General features: G+C 37.6%; 1 protein-coding gene across 1 annotated transcript in view; it reads right to left on the bottom strand.

Moving 5' to 3' along the window:
* LOC115929540 (calmodulin-like) overlaps window positions 1-19,535 on the bottom strand; it is a 33,786-nt gene that overhangs the window by 11,985 nt on the left and 2,266 nt on the right. The window contains exons 2-4 of the mRNA XM_030998732.1: window positions 16,115-16,145; window positions 12,887-13,030; window positions 3,127-3,253 (exon numbers count right to left, since the gene is read on the bottom strand). Of these exons, the coding sequence (XP_030854592.1) occupies window positions 3,127-3,253; window positions 12,887-13,030; window positions 16,115-16,145 (302 nt within the window). The remainder of the gene's footprint in view (window positions 1-3,126; window positions 3,254-12,886; window positions 13,031-16,114; window positions 16,146-19,535) is intronic.

The following is a 19,535-nucleotide window of genomic DNA, read 5'->3' on the forward strand; positions in this document are numbered from 1 at the left end:
GTACATGTTTACATTGTTTTCTTAACATCATTTTTAGTCATTTGACTTATATTGATGTTTTTAGATGTTTGGATTTAAAACAGATTCTTGATACATGAATTCATCAGATGTGTTTTTTTCTCATTACATAAATCGTGTGTAGTCGAGATTATATCGACCATAGACACTGTATTTGTATAATGTCTCCTTAAATCTGAGACAGTTTTGAAAGAGTTATGTCAGAATGCATGCATATTCTCTGTGTACATTGTATTTCATTGTTTAATTGGCCAACTTATTTAAAAAGAATTTTTAACAGCGATTCACGAAACAGTGATATTTTTTTTTTTTTAGGTGAAGACATTGCCATGTATTTTGTTAATAGTTTTTTTGTTGAAAATTGCCAAATTGGGTATGAAATATTTGATATTTTGTCATTTATGACAGGAACAGGAAAAAAAAGGAAATTATTTAATGTTTATGTCTACAAATCATCAGACTGGAATTTTCAGGGTGAAAAAGGATAGAACCTGTTGAAGTTAGGAAGTTGTTTAGAAGATGTTCATTGATGAAAGCATACCATTTTCTTGTATTTTCTACATTTATATGTGTGACCTTTCATTTTAAACAGTTTAATTTTCCCTAATATGAAAAGATGTCGTTTCTTAAAAACAAAAGGGAAAAAAAGAGAGAATTGTACTGAAGGAAAACTACATGATTTGATTTGTTCGGGTATTTCAGGCAAATTTTATGTGACTCATCTTCTTCGGAAACAAAGGCATGTTCATATGAAGTATCTTTTAAAATGAGGACATTTTTCTGTGAAGATGGTATATTATGTAAGGTTTTAATTTCACTGATCCAAGTGGTTACTTGTTTATTTTACACTGTACATTTAGCTTTCCACTCCGATATGCTTTAGCGCACTCCTGACCTACATTCATTCTCTCCTGTCTGCTAGCTCTTGGCTTCTATTGTTCTGTCCCTATTCATTCATCCTCATGCACATTACCTGCTATAGCACCACACACACACACACTCTTCCTTATCTCTTAGCTATATCAACCCAGCACACATGGCACATGGCACTCTATCTTTTACAAGCTTTTCTATTGGTTACTTACTTATTGTCCAATCTTGTGATTGGTGATTATTGTTTTGATGGACTGTATGTCAGCCATCTTGGCAGCCATTTTGTGGTTGGAATAAAATCTAATAGTGCAGCCCAAGTCCTCAACCATGTGAGACCACTTTTGTTTTGTGTGGGACTTTACAGTAGGTAGGGACTGATCAATATGTTCTCGCACAACATTATAAAATAAATGACACATATCCGACGGGTCAATGATTTGATACAAATCTTCCCACGTGTGACGGGTTATCCAAGTGCCAAACGCTCGGATTCCACTATCTGTTAGAGGGCGCACTATTTTTGTCCGCGTCTCGTTAGTCAGCTTGCCAGGTTGACGGAAGAGGGCTGAAGGGCGCCACAGGATGCCGTTGTGATCACTCATCCCTAGCGGTGCAAGGATCTCAACAGGCTCATATGCGTAATCAAAATTTGTAATAATTTTGTCCAATATATTTTGACCTCTGGTTGGCTTATTTACAACTTGACAGAAAGTATCATTTTCTAAAATTTGGTTCACATCAAGATCATTAAAATCACCTACTACAGTGAATCCAGCCTCTGGATATTGTATTAATAAATGATCAATAGTGGAAACAATATGGTCAATATATATATCGGAAGTCGGGTGCTTAGGAGGGTAGTATACAACACAAACTATGATGCCCGAGATTCTCCTAGGTAATCGCGGTGGTCGCAGGTGAATCCAGATGACTTCCAGCCCATCAGGTACGTCGATCGGGAGAGCCCGTGGTTTGAAGCGATGCTTGATGTAAGCTGCTACTCCTCCGCCTTTCTTCCCAACTCTTGGCTTGGAGAAAGACATGTATCCGGCCATCGAGAAGTAATCAATCGGTGTATCTGGATCCAGCCAGGTTTCCGTGATCGCCAAAATATCAGCGTTATAATTATTAACTGCAACAACAATTTCATCAAATTTGTTTTTGTTTTTTATTGACCTCGCGTTCATCAAATAAAGAATTGGTAGATCATAAGTTCTCTTCACATTCAATGAGACAGAGGGTTTAATATGAATTAGATTGCTTGTACAGCTTCTTCTCTTCTCAAAACCTATACTTCGAGTTTTGTGTGGTTGTAATAAAACTGAAATCTGATGACTGACATTCAGTGACGAAGTTAAATAAGTGTACTCTCGTTGAAAAGGTTGGAGTTTGCGCGTCCCAGCGCGCTTTCCACGATGATTACGGGTAGGGCGTTTGGAAATACCCAGTTCGACGAGGGTTTTCCATGTTGTGGAAGGTAATTGTTTACATCCATTGTGTGATCGTAGTTTATAAAATTCAGAAATCGAATAATAATGCCGGTTACGTTTCACAAAGACTGGACCCGGATTTGGGTGTATGTCACCACACACCAAAATTTCAATGTGAAAACATGCTGAAGAGTTCGAGTAATATAAACTCGGTGCCTTTAAATACTTGTGATGGTGAAGCAACTTTCCAGTTAATATTGGATAGCAATAACTAGATTTGCTCGTAACGTTAATTGTACATACTTGTTTATTACAAAACACAAGCAGTGTGAACAAGATGGTAGTGCCAGGCCAGGGCCAGTACATAATGAATAGCTGTAGGCCTATATGCCTGTATAAATTTAGACGCACAGAAAAAAATCTTTTGTCCAAAGTCCTATCATCAATATTACCACCACTACCATCATTTTAACCATCATTCATACATCTCATATTGATTTGATTTGATTTGATTTATTGGTTATAATCTTCTTTACTCCATTATCTTGCTCGTCGAACCTTTCACCAAACCAATCCGATACCATCCTTATATAAGAACCGCCTTTCCTTCTTCTTCTTCTCCTTATTTTCTTTTCTTTCACCATCACCATTCTTACACCGTAGTATCATCGTCGTCGTCGCCACCACTATCACCATCCATAACTTTCATCAATCTTTCATTACAATCCTTTTTCTCCCCATGCATTCCAAAATTTGTTCAAGTGTTTCACGATGAAGTGTTTCATGTTGAAACAAAATTACTTACCTGATGAAGCCGTTACCATCCTTGTCGAAGACCCTGAAAGCTTCTCTGATCTCCTCTTCACTGTCAGTCTCCTTCATCTTCCTCGCCATCATCGTAAGGAATTCTGGGAAGTCGATCGTTCCATTACCTGTAGAAGGAGGTAAACAAATAAAAGATTGAATTTATTTTATTATTTTCTCTTGAGGGAAAGAAATGTAGAGCAGTTGAAATACATAATGAATAGACCTACTTTCTTTTTACCCTTTTATTTTCTAGCAATATAATATTTATATAAACGATCTAATAAATATGTATAACTTGTAAAGCACACACAATAAAAATGGTATGTCAGAGGAAGGAATTGATCAAGGGCTCATTCGAATGGTCAGGGAAAGGATAACAAGAAGGAATAAATTAAGGCAATAAGAAGGGAATGTTATTATCATATTTTGTAGGCAGAAGATCTTGTTTTATATAGTTCAAATACATATTAATTCCTATGTTGATAGACTTTTCTTTATTAATCAATTTTAAACCCTTACTATATTCGATGTTGAATTAAATAGGTGTCACCCGCTTTCCATAATAAGTGAACCAGGCTACGCCACCGACATTAAATAACAGTGGTTCTCATCGTAGTACAAAGATCACTCCGGTAAAGTTTGGCGATTACCGCCCTCTACGCTCAACTAGTAGTAAACTCTTTCATGAGGTTCACTACCCAACGGAATGGTAGTATAGAATGATTCTGTATAAGAAATTTTCTGCATGTAAATGATAGCTGAGAATGAAATATTAATAATATTAAATGGCTATATATATATAGCGCCGGTATATCTGCCAGTTACTGACGATCACGGCACTCTACAAATCATTTAGCTGAAACTAAAGAGAGATAAAGGAGAGAATGAATGAGAGACAGAGAGAGGGGGAAGAGAGTGAAATAGAGGGAAAAGGAGGTGAGAAGACATAAAGGGATAGTGAGGGGTTGAAGAGATGAGAACGAAGAAGATAGAGAGCGGGATAACATGAGAGAAAAAAAGAGAGAGGGGTAATGGATAAGAAGTACGATTTATCGTTTAGGGGATCAGAAGAGAGAGAGAGAGAGAGAGAGAGAGAGACGAAAATGGTAATTTGATATATTATATTGTGCCTTCTCATGCTTATCTCCTTTCTATTGCGCATTTCTCTTTCCTCATCTTCTTCCCAACACCACATGCAGCTCATCATTTTGTTTTTATTTTTCTGTACCCCCGATTACCGCCATCTACGCTCAACTAGTAGTAAACTCTTTCATGAGGTTCACTACCCAACGGAATGGTAGTATAGAATGATTCTGTATAAGAAATTTTCTGCATGTAAATGATAGCTGAGAATGAACTATTAATAATATTAAATGGCTATTTATATAGCGCCGGTACCGGCCTCTGCCAGTTACTGACGATCACGGCACTCAACAAATCATTTAGCTGAAACTAAAGTAAAAGTAACATTATACAAAGCACTTACAATACTAACTACAAATCTAAACTCTAAACAAAGAGAAAACGTTCTTAATCATAAAATAAAAATCTAAAGTACATGTACAACCTAATACTATAGGGCTATTTTACACGTGTAAGTCATTTACGATTTAAGGGCATTGCTTAGGGAAACAAAGGTGTGCTTTTTACTACATCTGATAAACTAAAACCATCTTAAAATCGTAAAATGTAATCGAAACTTTATTGATATAATCATCAACAACAACATCAGCAACAAAATGAGTTACGTGAAGATTTCTGCCCATAGTGATGGATGCATCTAATGATGTATCACACATATTAAGTAAAGAGGAGAATTACGCAGCAAAACAAAAATTCTTGATAATTTAACAGATTACAAAGGCGAGGCATACATGATATAGATCGTCCATTTCAAGAGCTGTCTCCAGGATGAAAGGAAAACAAGTTTATAACTGGAGGGATAACGTGAGGGAGACGCTTGCTGAAAAATTATAGTACAAATGGATTTAAGAAAGGGGAATGAGCCGGATGGAAATATTCATTTCTAAGCACTATACATTAGTTTCCCCGAGGCGACAGAACATGAATGTTTTACCTACTCATGGTTAGGTTGACGAGAAAAGTTCTCGCACATTCAGAATTTTCTTTTAGTCTTTGCATTAACCATTATGATAATTCATCTCGCCTTTGCACCGCTCGTGCTTATAATGAGAGTTTACTTGAAGAGTATTTGCCCTAGCGTGAAATTAGTATTAGTGCCTGCTTACATTGAGGGTAAGGAGGTGGAGAGAGTGTGAGAGAAACAGGGAGGAAGAGAGAGAGAGAGAGAGAGAGAGAGAGAGAGGGGAGAGAGATGTGGAGAGAATGGATGAGAGAGAGGGGAGAGAAAGACAGAAAGGGAGAGTGAGGGGGGGGGGTGAAGAGATGAGAACGAAGGAGAAAGAGCGGGATAACGTGAAAGAAGGAAAGAGAGAGGGGTAATGGATAAGAAGTAGGAAAATGGGATGGGGATCAGAAGAGAGAGGGAGAGAGAGAGAGAAAGAAAGAGAGAGGGAGAGAGAGAGAGAGAGAGATATGCAAATGGTAAAAGTAAAAGTGAATGGACGACATACAAAATAGAGATGATAGAGAAAAGACTGGCATGAGAAAATACTACGGAGAATCAAAGGGGAAAAGGGCGCTAGAGAGCGAGAACAAAACCGGAAGTTTTGATCAACGGAGGAGAAATATCATTATCCTCAACCGTCCTTCGTAACCATGGTGATAAGGGATCGCTTTAAAGGTTTTCAGAAATGCTCCTCCGTTTCTTTCATTCGAGGCTTTTCTTGCCTGAATCTTTCATGACAATCCATGACAAGAGTCACTTATTCATCTTATATTTACACATCCGTGTACGATGTGCAGTTGGCGTGAGATTTAATGCTACTCAAGCATAATTTTTATACTTTATCTGTTTTCTAACATTCACCCGTATCCCTTTCCTCTCTCGTTTTCTGGAATCCGCCTTTGAAATTATAATTGTCACAGTTTGAATGGATCGTATGCATGTGTAATGAAAAATAATATTTTCGGAGAAATCTCGAGAAAAAAACTGCCATAATGTCATAACATTCACCTAAAAGACGCTAAGTTCATGACCTTTCCCCAAATATAAACCTAGCAAAAATGTTTGTGTGAATACAGAAAACAGACTGCATATTCTTTGGGATAATTTGTTGTTGTTGTATGTGTCCTAACTTTGATGAATGTATTCATCCGTGTGGTTGTGACAGGACGGAAAATTTCCCCGCAGTAATTATGTAAATTCAGTGACATGGGGGCTTTGCAAGCCTGGTTATGCATATTTTGATTGTGGTAGCAGAAAAACAGCCTGCTGGAGATAATGTTGGTGCCTTGTGGTTTCCCAATTCTCAGAATCCAGGAAACAACTTGGTACACACATCATAATTAATGAAGCTAATACAGAGCATTTTATGCAAACAGGCAAGCCAACCTTGGGTGGAAAGACAATGTTTTGGAAAGAGAATGTCAGATGAAAACGAAATTTATATCATCCGCAATAATATGATGTCTACACTCTACAATGATCTTACAATTATTCATGCGTCACTAAATACATTATTGTCTTGAAAATGTTGCAAATTTCACTTTTTCAGCAAAAGACATCACTTTGAGATGACATTTTGTCAATCGGTAAGGATACTGTCGCTAGTCATCAAACAGTTTATGTACAGCATCAAGGGGGTAATGAAATGATAGATAAAATGTATTCACATATACACTTCAGGGGGATTTCAAATACCTTTTTCAGATATGAAACATTGTACACAAAAAACCTGGGTAAATAATGAACCAGCATTAACAAGAGTAAATAGTCTTAGAGAACTGCAAATGAAGAGAAGACAAAATGGAAGTCGAATATGTGCCTAAAGGTAGATTAGATTGATTATCATGTTTTGTTTTGTTTTTACTGATGGAGTACCTGCAACATATACCAACGAGCATAAGCAGTGGTTAATTGTGGCAGCAGCCAGCAGCATCTAGGCCACCTTCTTCAAGTGACACAGCGGCCCTGAGTGTTTGGGCGTCATGCTTACATCCAGTTCAAAATCCGCCAAAGGTTTTAGTTTTTCTGATCGAACAGAAGGTTAACACAATATGTGAGTTGTGTGGTAGAGAGAATCAATCGATTAGCAAGGCGAAGGAATGTTTGCCCGTCAGAATATTAAAGCACATGGCATGATGATGCCATGATTGTATATTCAATATGAAACAAAAAGGGAGATGCACATGCATGCTCTTTCCGGTTTAAATGAAGCGTGTCATATATTTTTCTTCACATAAAACGGCTTAGTACGTGGACTAAGAAAAAGAGAATACCAGGATGTGCCCCCCCCCCCCCCTCTACAATGGCTGTTCGAAATTTACAGGATTCCATGATTTTTATTTGAAACCTTTGTATCATTTCATGAAATCTCATGGCATTTTCCCTTTTTGCTTGTTTTTAAAATGTGATTGTTGTGGGTAACTTTGATCCATCACCTCGCTGCCCATCCTGCATCTTCTAGCAATGCCTCCACAAAATATGACGGTACACAGTGATTAATTTCTGGTTTCATTCCAGCCCTAACTATTGTTTTATTTACGAATGGATGTGGAATGAAACATGCATGGATATCGAGACCATACTGGCTTGCATAAAAGTGAATTAGTAAAGTAATAAATTAAATATAGGCTATAGCTATCTTGCAGAAAAAGAGACGCTTCATTTATTGCCGGAATATATAAGAAAAGAGCGTTTGACCTAAATAGAGCAAAAAACAACATGGTAGTTAACCTTTCCAAAACAGTAAAGAGGTGAATAGAGCAGGAGAACGATAATGTATGAGAAAACTAATCTAATAAAATGTCACTGGTCACAATTGAAAGTATAAACTATATAAATACCCTATATTTGTTACCTGTAAATTATGTTACTAGACATGCAAAAATAACAAACTCAGCCCTGCGCAATCGAAATATTCCTGTGTTGACCTTCTAAACTTGATAAAGATGGAATTAGAAAGAACGGTGATTACAGAGTCGATTCTGCAGACGATGGCGCGCTAAAGCAAATGGGCCCCAAAACGCGTTACCAAGGCAACGAAACATACGCATTATATCGAATTCAAGGTCATGAATTTTGTCCATTTCTTGAAGCTACCAAGAATAGTAGAAGATGCTCTCTAGGGAGGAACTTATAGCTCTTTCACCGTAAAGAGACCATGCATTGGTCAAGCTCAGAAGAACTCGCATTAACAGATTTACATTAAAGCTTTAAAGTATTAAGAGCTGGATATAGATCTGTTTCTATAGGTGAGAAACCATTAAGATATCAATAGGCGATGGTGGCCTACGGTGAGAATAGAGAAAATTACAGCTGCACCTAGAGTTAATGGGTGACACGGATTATCCATTCACATATTTCTTTTGAATGATCAAGGATAATAATTATTATTATTGAATGATCAGTTATTTCATGAGGATACCAATTAATTTATACTATAACTGTTTATATGCTTGTATATTTGTCTATTTTGTTTTTGCTGCTCTTATTTGTTTTATTCTTACCAAACAGGGACTCATGGAAGACCACCAAATTGGTGATATGTGCCACCCTGTATAAATATCAGCAATAAATAAATGAATAAATATGTAGATAAATTATAGAATATTTAAGGATTGATCTTTTTAAAATTCTCAAAAAATGTCCTTGTTGATTGGTCTTTTGCATCTCCATGCATCACACAGAAGCACAATATCAAGGAAAATGGAGTTCACTTACCATGATTGTGTTTATTAGTTTGTTTGTTTGTTTGTCTGTTTTATTGGGGGGGGGGCTAGACAGTTATAAAGTGCGACCCAGAAAAAACGAAACCGAGAATTATCGATGTTTTATCATAACTTAATCACAATTGTAATTAATAAATGACACATATTTGTAAAGCTTAGATCCTCCTCTTTCATTTGATACAACTTATACGATGCATATTTCACGCATGAGTGATTAAAAGCAATTTGAAGGAAGGAAAGCAAAAGGTCATTTGGCGGGCGGTATCTGAATTTCGAAGAAAAAATTACATTTCTAGAAAGTTCAGTTTCTGCCCTTTCATATATTATGACACCTCAATCAGGAAAAATGAGCAAGGAATAACAAAGTTCTGTTTGTTTAAAGTGATGCTTGTAATGAGCAAGGAATAACAAAGTTCTGTTTGTTTAAAGTGATGCTTGCATTTCCATACTTTGATTTAAAAAGTTCGTTTTCACTGGCTGCCTGCCGTAACAACAAGCAGAATTGACAAAAAACTTAACTCCATTTCATTGACAATCAGCCATGCATGAAGTCTTTCGTCTATGTCTGATCGTCTACGAAACGGAGTCAATGAAAACGAATTCGTTTAATCAAATTATGGAAATGCAAGCATCACTTTAAACAAACAGAACTTTGTTATTCCCGGCTCATTTTTCCTGATTGAGGTGTCATATGAAAGAGCAGAAAATGAACTTTCTAGAAATGTGAATTTTTCTTCGAAATTCAGATACCGCCCGCCAAATGACTTTTTGGTTTCCTTCCTTCAAATTGCTTTTAATCACTCATGCGTGAAATATGCATCATATGAGTTGCATCAAAATAGAGGAGGATCTAAGCTTTACAAAATATGTGTCATTTATTAATTATAATCGTGATTAAGTTATGATAAAACACGGTCGCACTGTAGAAAGCAAGACACCATACATTTTTCCCAAACCACCTGATGAAAATCTCTCATGCATCCGAGATTTGGCGTTTAAATCATGATATCCATAATTGTTGTCTGCGTGTTCTGTTGCAGATACGAATGATCCTCATTTTCGGCGCTCCCAAAAGCCAATATGAAGTGGAAGCGTTGTGACATTATATCACTAAATGCTCTATTCATTGCGGTAAACACGCTGCATGCAGGCTCATACTCAGTTCCTCCTTGCCAGCTAGAAGCCATGTTGTTGTTTCATTATCTTGTCACAAGCCATTACGGTCCCATCTCCTGCAGACTATTTTCCCACAGGGACACCATAGAAATGCTACTATCATCGCACGGTGACTTAAAATAGAGAAGGCGAAAGTTCAGTGCCCCAGACGGGTTTAATACATTTTCATTACAAGGAAAAAGATGATATATGAACGGATGGGAATTGGTATGGATACGGTTTGTCTGCACAAAACATGACGCTATGCATGTTGATTAATATCTAAACTTTATACAGTAAGTTTTGGGGATAAGATCGGAGAGAGCACAAAGGGAGTGGAGTGTCTTGCCAGCCTGATTCGAAATGAAGTCACATTATGGCCATACAGGATGTTATCGTATCGATTACAGTTTAATGAAAATTCATGCGTCCTATTACGTGATCTCAATACATCCATTAATGTATCTTCGGAAATGCTATTTGTGAATGTTTTCCACAATGAGTGCGCCATTCAAAAGAAATTCTATTGATTCCCTTTATAAACAAAATCGTAATAGCATAAGAGATGCTTTTTCGGTTCGCAGAACACAAAGACGATTTTTGTTTTTAAATTACAAAAGCGAGAATAGGAACGGTAGTTGGAATATCTTCAATTCATTGCTGAACATTAATTATGTAAATGGAATTTAGGCCTATGGTGTACAAACGAATAACACCAGTAGAATTAGAGTTTCTGCAGTAAAAATGGGTTTTGATATTCATAGGAATTTGGGTAACTGGTCTGAAAGAGTGCTGATTATATGTACAGATAAGGGAAGTTTCGGATTTGGGATAGATGTTTTATCAGCTACCCGTCAGCTTTTTATTGTTTATAATTATGTCCCCATCATCTGCCTCTTTTGTTGTCAATCATTTTGGAGTTTGTGGAGTTTGGAGTTTGCGAAATTTATATCTTTAAAAAAAAGAGCTGCACTATAACACATGAGATTTTGAAAAGGAATGATAATGTATGGTAAGATAAAAATGGACTAGGATCCCGTCTTATAAAGAGTTGATATAGATCGTAACTTATTTGCAATTGATATCAATTGCAACTACATGTATGTTCATACGAGATAGGAGAATGCAAACGTACGATTGATTGGAAGACTTGCGATTGATTTGGATTAATCGCAACTCTCTATAAGAGGGGGCCCACATTTATAGTGATAGCTGTCCCTCATAATTATGCCCAACATTGATTATGTATGACCTCTACTAACCTACCTAGTCTTATCTTCATGCATAAGCTTGCTAATTACACGTTTGAGTCGAGAGGTACACATGGATGATTAGAAGACCCAATGACGTGTACCACTCCATCCCCTTGGGATGAAGGGAGGATGAAGACGTGTCTGATTTGTGGAATCACTCAACGCACTCAGGTGATGAGGAGAATAAGGCCTAGTTTTAAAAACAAGATCTTTCGTACCACTCTCGTATCGTTCTTAATTTACATGTATGAATTTTGTGTATAAATAAGTCCTATGAGATATCCAAAAGGTATTTACCTATGGCAGTTTTCATGTATATTGTTCAGACACCTTTATCTGATGTGTAACTGTCTCCCTCCCTCCCATCAAACTAGCTAATGATTATAACTACCCAAATTGAATTGTTCAGCGATGAATTAAAATTGTTTTGACGTAATATTATTTCTCTAAAAGCAACTATCCATAATTAATAGTATGTGGATAATAAAACAACTTATAATCATGGAGAAAACTTGGATGTAACACAAAAAAGATACTTGGTGTTTGTATATTCAGAATAAGACATCCTCAGTCGAATGTATAAGCATTGTTCGTTTGCACTGACACGCACTGAATCCTTCATAACAAGCAATGCATATATAGACACCGCCCAATCCTCAATTAATTCGCACGAAGTCACACACACCCCCTATAATACAGGAAAACAATCAGAAGGCGACACCAACTATAAAGGCTATAAAGAGGAATTATAGAAGGGGGAGAAGATGGTGGACTAATGCAGACCAAGTAATTAAAGAGGCACCAAAGTGACAGGACAATCTATTCACGATCTTCCTCTTTCGGTCTTACCCTTAGATGTTCTGATTTATTATGGTCGTTTCCTGATTGTTTCCCTATAATCAGTTTCATAATCCATCATCTTAAGTGTCATTTCCTATTTACCTTCCTTTCCGTTAGTATAAGCAATGTAGAAAAGGGGACAGGGAGTCCTAGCCCCCAAGTTCATTCTCCATCGGTTCGTTTGATGGAAAATTTGCTTTTCTGTCAAACTATTTACAAATCAATACATTTCCATGAATGTGCATCTTACATCTCTCTAACTGATTTGTAGAAATAAATAAGTATTAGTATCAATACATTGGATATGAATGTAAATCGTTATATTTTTTCTCGGTAGCCTGAATTGTGTTTTAGCACCTCACCTGTTGAAAATGTGGCTATAGGTATGTTTATATACATGAACATGCATGCTATATTTCCTTTGAAGTTTGTATTCATCACCCCATCTCTCGCTCTCACTCTCTCTCTCTCTCTCTCTCTCTCTCTCTCTCTCTCTCTCTTGTGTTAGACCGCAAGTCTTTCAAGTCGACGTTCGATTTCTCATTTACCTTTTCCCTCCTTCTGAATCCATAGCTTCTTTATTTAACTTTCCTTTCATCTCTTTAAAATTAAAAACTCTTGTTTTGTTGTTCTGAATGATTCCCCACCCCTTTCTAACTAGATACTTCTTGCACCACCCCCTCGTCGTTAACATACCATCAGCATCGACCTCATTGATCATGTCCTGTAGTTCAGCCTCGGTAGGGTTCTGACCAAGTGATCTCATGACGGTACCCAACTCCTTCGTGGTGATTGTACCATCACCATCCTTGTCGAACAGAGAGAAGGCCTCCTTGAACTCTGAAAGGTACAAAGAAGATGAGAAAATCAGTGGCCAGATCTGGTCCCATGCTCCATCAATGCCGAAATATGGAAATAAAAGAGAGAGAGAGAGAGAGAGAGAGAGAGAGAGAGAGAAAGAAAGAAAGAGAAATAGAGAGAGAGCGAAAGAAAGAAAGAGAAATAGAGAGATAGAGAGAGAGGGTAGAACTAGAGAAAGAAAGAGAAATACAGAGAGGGAGAGAGAGAGAGAGAGAGAGAGAGAGGGAGGGAGACAGATAAAGAGAGGGAGAGAGGGAGAGAGAAAGAGAGAGAGAGAGAGAGAGGTGGGGGGAGTAAAGATTGGATCCCTTCTCGCACCCTCCGAGAATCAATGGCCTTGTTAATACGCATTTCAGTCATCGAGTAAGAGTTGGTGCCCCTCGTGAAACCCCATCCCCCCTCTCCATCAGTGGCTGGGCCCACGCTACGCCCGCGGTGAGAATTATTATTCAGTCTTATTTAATGTCTTCCTGTTTATCGAGCGATCACTATACATTCTGCGTTTCAACGCAAGTTGCGTATGTCAGCTGACAATTGGTCAATATAAAATATTTTGATATATCAGCAGTATGACGTAGGGGAATAATGCTGTTATTAAAAAAAAAGCTATGTTAATTGTGCCTGAAAGCAAAACAAACAAGAACCATGAAAGCAAATCCAGTAATCACGCTATTGAATATCAGGTTCCTGATGTTTGATATCATATATTTACAACTTTTGAGGGAAAATTAGTACCATGACATCTTGAAAGTGCACAAGTAGACCGCAATGACGTCATCTCCGTTAGATATGAAGTGAGCAAAAAATGAAACTAAGTTAAAAAGGGGAACTTTCTCGCTTGCCGAAGGTACAAATCATGAATCTAAACGAAGTGGGACAGTTAATCAAGTTTAAATGTAATTAAAAGGTGTCTCTTCGTTCTATTTCTAAAATGTCACGTGCACTTTGCCTTGCGCCATTGCAATGGTCCAAACTCTTGTTAAACTGAATTTTTTAAATTTTATTGAAGAAGGCGAGACGCATGTCCTTGGATTGGAGGAATGAATGCATCAAATCTCACCTTCCTGAAAAAGAAGGACTATGCATTCTCTCCGATTTTATCCCCAATCCTCATTTTATGAAGGAAGATGAAACCGCAAACTGATCTTTAGCTAACTAAATTTGGAAATGCCGCCGGGCTATGGGTATCATAAAACAGTAAAACAAACATGTGATTTTGGGATTTTCCCTATACATCAGTCTTCTCTCCACTTTTGGCTGAATGAAAAACATTTGAAGTTTACTTGAACATAGCAATCCCGGAGATATAGATTGAGTGGTCTTTAAAATATATACTTTTTTTAATTGTAATTATGTGATTTATTACTTTAAATATTCACTTAGTTTTCCACCGCCTATAGATAATTTGTTTCTCTTCAAGAATTATTAATGCATAATACTAACTAAATACGTGTATTATTAAATACAGTTGATAAAAAGCACTCCTACAGCCAAATTGATTAGGGTTTTTTTTTTCTTTCTTTTTTTCTTTTGTACTCAAAATGAGCACGCAATGTGTGAATGTTACTATATGAGTTATATAATTAGGCTATCTAATCCAGTCTCAATAAGACGAAGTTTCTTTGGGAACATCAGGTTTACAAACCAGTTAAATAATAGTAGGGGAAAACTGCTGCAACCGAGATGGAGGCTAAGCTCCAGGCTCCATGAGGTAACATCATCTAAATGTGGTCGACTTGCCTCAGTCTAAATGCATGTGATTGTGAATCCATGTGTACAGATGAATTAAGGACCTCAAATCAACAGAATGATGATATACTGTTTGGCTTGCTTTATATCGCGAGAGAGAGGGAGAGGAGAGAGAGAGAGAGAGAGAGAGAGAGAGAGAGAGAGAGAGAGAGAGAGAGAGGGTGGGTTGAGAGAGAGGGGGTGAGAGAGAGAGTGTGTGACAGAGTGACAGTGAATGTGTGAGTGACAGAGAAAGACATAGAAAGAGGGGGATGAACGAGAAAAGAGAGGGATAGATAGATATAGAGAGAAGGAAAACAATTCAGATGACACAATGGAGAGTGAAGACAGAGGAAATGAGGGAGAAGGAGAAGTGTGAGACTTTTCTTTGAAATACGAAACTTAAAAAATAGAATCGTTTTCTCTTCTGAATTAACATTTTTTCTATGTGTCTATATTTTATTTAATATATAAAATATAGACACATATTATAAGAGTAAGCACAAAGAAAGTGAGAGAGTTTGAGAGAGCGAGGAAAGGGAGAAAAGATATAAAAGGGGGAGAGAGAGAGAGAGAGAGAGAGAGAGAGAGATTGATTGCGTGAGAAAAGTGCTAAAAAAAGCCAACTGTACAGATTGGCACACACGCAACCACTCTCCTCTTTCTGCTATCTGGCGGGCAGAAACTAGGTTGGAATTCACATTAAGATCATTTTATGTAAACACCTGGGATGACTTGGTGGAAAAGAAACCAAAATCTAACAGATTACCAACAACAACAAAACTTTCGAATTGAAAATCCCACATTTGAATAATGAAGTCAGTCAAAAAGTATTGCAGATTTCTGATTATTTCCATTTTTTTTTTCGTTTTCAAAATAAAAGCAAATGTCAACCTAATGGGATATATGTAGTAATACAATGGATTATCATTTGACCCTACGTGTCACTCAACGTTCCCCATCCATGTAAGTTGTGAAACAATCGAATACAATTTAAAGGAAAACAGATGGGATAGATTTTTACGTAATTTACCATTCTTTGCATAACTTAGTGTGCACAATAGACTGTGAAGATACCAGTGATATAGTCGAGACCGGCAGTTCCGAGTCTCGGGGTCCCCACATATTAATGTTATACCTTTCATGATTATGTTTTGGACACAAGATTCGGTCCGCTGCCAAGGCTAAGGACATTTCAGTACGGCCTCGAGACCAGACTCGACTAAAACACTTGAAGATACATATTAATATTAGCATTGCGTGCGAAGCTTATCGACGAGACAACGAATTCATGTTTCATTCAATATATTGGCAGTGACTTTGCTTATTACATACCTGCAATTTGCTCCTCGGTAAGTTGGTCAGCCTGTAGAAGAAATACAAATAAATTATTTTCACACATTTCGATACTTTTCGCAAAAAGAAAAAAAACGATACCGATTTTGGAGAAGATAAAAATGCCAACAAGCTTAAGATGTGTCTATTTTCATATTTGCCTGGTTAAGATTGTAGTGTTATGTTCTTCCTCTTCTTCTATTTCCAGCTTTATTTCATTTGTCCTTTTCATTTCCCTGTCTTTTTCAATTTCCTTGTTGATTTTCTTGTGCGATGTTATTCCTACTTTGTATATTACTCTATTTTATTGAACCGGTTTTCAATGAATAGTATTTTAATGTAATGTTTAAATCTTTTGTAAATTCAATTTGTTTCATCCTTAAGTTTCTATTTGAGCGTATGTTTACAAAAATCAATAAACCAGTTGAAAATAAAGTAATATGACTCCAAAAAGAGTAGATTTCTATTCTTAATATATACATTAGAGTGTACACCCAAAAGATTAACATAATCGCAATGTATTTCATCATAATTTAGACTCTTGCCTTTAGTATAAATGGCCTTTAAGCAAACTAGAACACACGGTGCATTAAACCAAGTCTCCGTTCAATAAGGAGAGAAGCAATTTCATAATAAATATTGATCGACGGGAACGAAGCTTTTCTGTGAGACTCAAGTCAAATTCTTTGATTACCTGTGTTTCTATTTTCCCCTCTCGTGCCATTCCTATTCAAGGACGACTGGAAATACAATCTTTGATTTTTTTATCAGGGTTAATATGTGGAGCATCGTCTCTAGTCGGGAGTGGCGAAAATAAAAGGGTGTCGATATAAGGGCGACAAAAGAGCTCCATTCAGCTCTTATCCACCCCGTCCGATTTCACGCCATCCACCTAAATAATTCCAACCAAGCTCCATCTCTCTCTATCACTTACCTCTACTATACACTCCACATCTTATCCCATTGAATATAAAGTATAAGGGAGGTTCACTTATCCCCATCCTACTCCGAGCGTTTTATGCCGATATGGCTTATTAGATTTGAACGCCAGTTTCTCTTAATCGAAAGTATACATCTTTGGATTCCAAACGCATTTATCATTCAAAGAATGAGTAAATACACATCTCGCAAGCATGCATGTGTATTATGATGAGTGTATACATTTTATTTTAGAAAAAAAACTATCGGAAATTCAAATTTCCATGGAAAAGCTTTGATTAGCATTTGGTCCATGATACATTGTCGAGGAAATCAGACAATTACATGCAATCATTAAAGAAAAATAGAATTACACTCTTTAAAAAGTAGAATTGGAATCTACTTAAATAAGGAAGAATTTAGCACTTCCTGGGAAAGAAATAACCTTTAAACAAAACTGAAATTTCTGACGTGTAAACTAATTAGCCATTATTTCTCTGATATAAATCATAATAGTGTTAAATCGATTTTGAAGCCGCTTCAAAGCAGATCCATTACGACTCGGTCTTTGAGATGAGCACATGCAAATAAGATGTATTAGAAGGATTAGGTTGGCGTAGTGTGTGTATTGTTGGCTAGATCCTCGTTAGATGGGCAAATGAATCTCATTATCAAAGTTTTGATTGAAACAGCGAGGGTATCTGCTGCAGTCATAATTAGATTTTGGGTACACGCTTTGTCATCTTGAGCTAGTAGTATCAGGGACAACACATTATGAACACTTGACTTGTGGAAGCATATGAGAAAGAGATGGGCTGATGAGGGGAAGGGACAGTCACAGAAGACTGATGGAGGGTGGGGAAGTCTCGGAAGACTGATAAGGGATGGGGCAGTCTCAGAAGACTGATGGAGGACTGGGCCGTCTGAGAAGACTGATGGGGTGGGGCAATTTGAAAAGACAGATAGGGTGGGGCAGTCTCAGAAGACGGATGGAGGTTGGGGTAGTCTGAGAAGACTGATGAGGTGGGGCAATCTGAGAAGACTGATGGAGGGCGGGGCCGTCTGAAGACTGATGGGGTGGGGCAATCTGATTAGACCGATGGAGGGTGGGGCAGTCTCGGAAGACTGATGGAGGGTGGGGCAATCTCGAAAGACTGATGGAGGATGGGGCAGTCTGAGAAGTCGACTTGGTAAGGACTCTGAACGAACATTTTTTCTGAAGTCAATAATATTGTAAGTCTGACATTCACTCTGCTGCTATATAGAGTAAAGTGCTTAAATCTTTTTGAGTATTTGCCAGTAATTGTGCAATAGGTGTTTAAACATTGAATTTTTAAATCAATTTTCAATTATTTCATATTTAATTGTGAATCAACATTTATAATAATAGCATTGAATTTGAAATAACGATTAATATTGGAATATGAATGAATTCCCATCGATCACCGAGTATTTAAGCCAGTGCAATATGTTAATTTTTATTTTTTTATTATCTACGAATTTCAAACTTCAATATTCTTCGTGAATTTGCATTGTTGTAATACACTTTATTTCTTATCCATTACGAAATTCAATTCCAATATTTCCAATATGTTCTACCATTAACACCAAGTCAACCCTTCGGCATGCCAAATTCGTAATAGTAACGGTTTTAATGTTACTTTCAATAGTATATTAGAATATTTCAGTTAAGATTTCCATTGCTTATTAATTGAAATTAATGATAGTTGCCATTATAATTGTCGTTTGATCACTTTTATTTGAATTTCAATGTTGATTGCCTAGACTGTTTTAATATATTATTGGATAATTGCTTTTATCATGTATATACATTGTAAACTGTTGTAACCATTGCAATTCAGTCTTTGGACTGCGATAATAGATAATACTCAATAAAATCCTTCAATCAATCATGGAGGGTGGGGCAGTCTCAGAAGACTGATGAGCATGGGGCAATCTGAGAAGACCGATAGGGGGTGGGACAGTCTCGGAAGACTGATGGAGCGTGGGGCAGTCTCGGAAGACTGATGGAGAGTGGGGCAGTCTCGGAAGACCGATGGAGGGTGGGGCAGTCTCGGAAGACTGATGGAGGGTGGGGCAGTCTCGGAAGACTGATGGAAGATGGGGCAGTCTGAGAAGTCGATTGGGGTTGGACCGTCAGGAAAGACTGATGGAGAGTGGGGCAGTCTCGGAAGACTGATGGAGCGTGGGGCAGTTTCGGAAGACTGATGGAGGGTGGGACAGTCTCGGAAGACTGATGGAAGATGGGGCAGTCAGAGAAGTCGATTGGGGTTGGACCGTCAGGAAAGACTGATGGAGGGTGGGGCAGTCTCGGAAGACTGATGGAGGGTGGGGCAGTCTCGGAAGACTGATGGAGGGTGGGACAGTCTCGGAAGACTGATGGAAGATGGGGCAGTCTGAGAAGTCGATTGGGGTTGGACCGTCAGGAAAGACTGATGGAGGGTGGGGCAGTCTCGGAAGACTGATGGAGGGTGGGGCAGTC

The sequence above is a fragment of the Strongylocentrotus purpuratus genome, unplaced genomic scaffold (genome assembly GCF_000002235.5).
Source record: "Strongylocentrotus purpuratus isolate Spur 01 unplaced genomic scaffold, Spur_5.0 spur5_scaffold_5, whole genome shotgun sequence".
Lineage (NCBI taxonomy): Eukaryota > Metazoa > Echinodermata > Echinoidea > Camarodonta > Strongylocentrotidae > Strongylocentrotus > Strongylocentrotus purpuratus.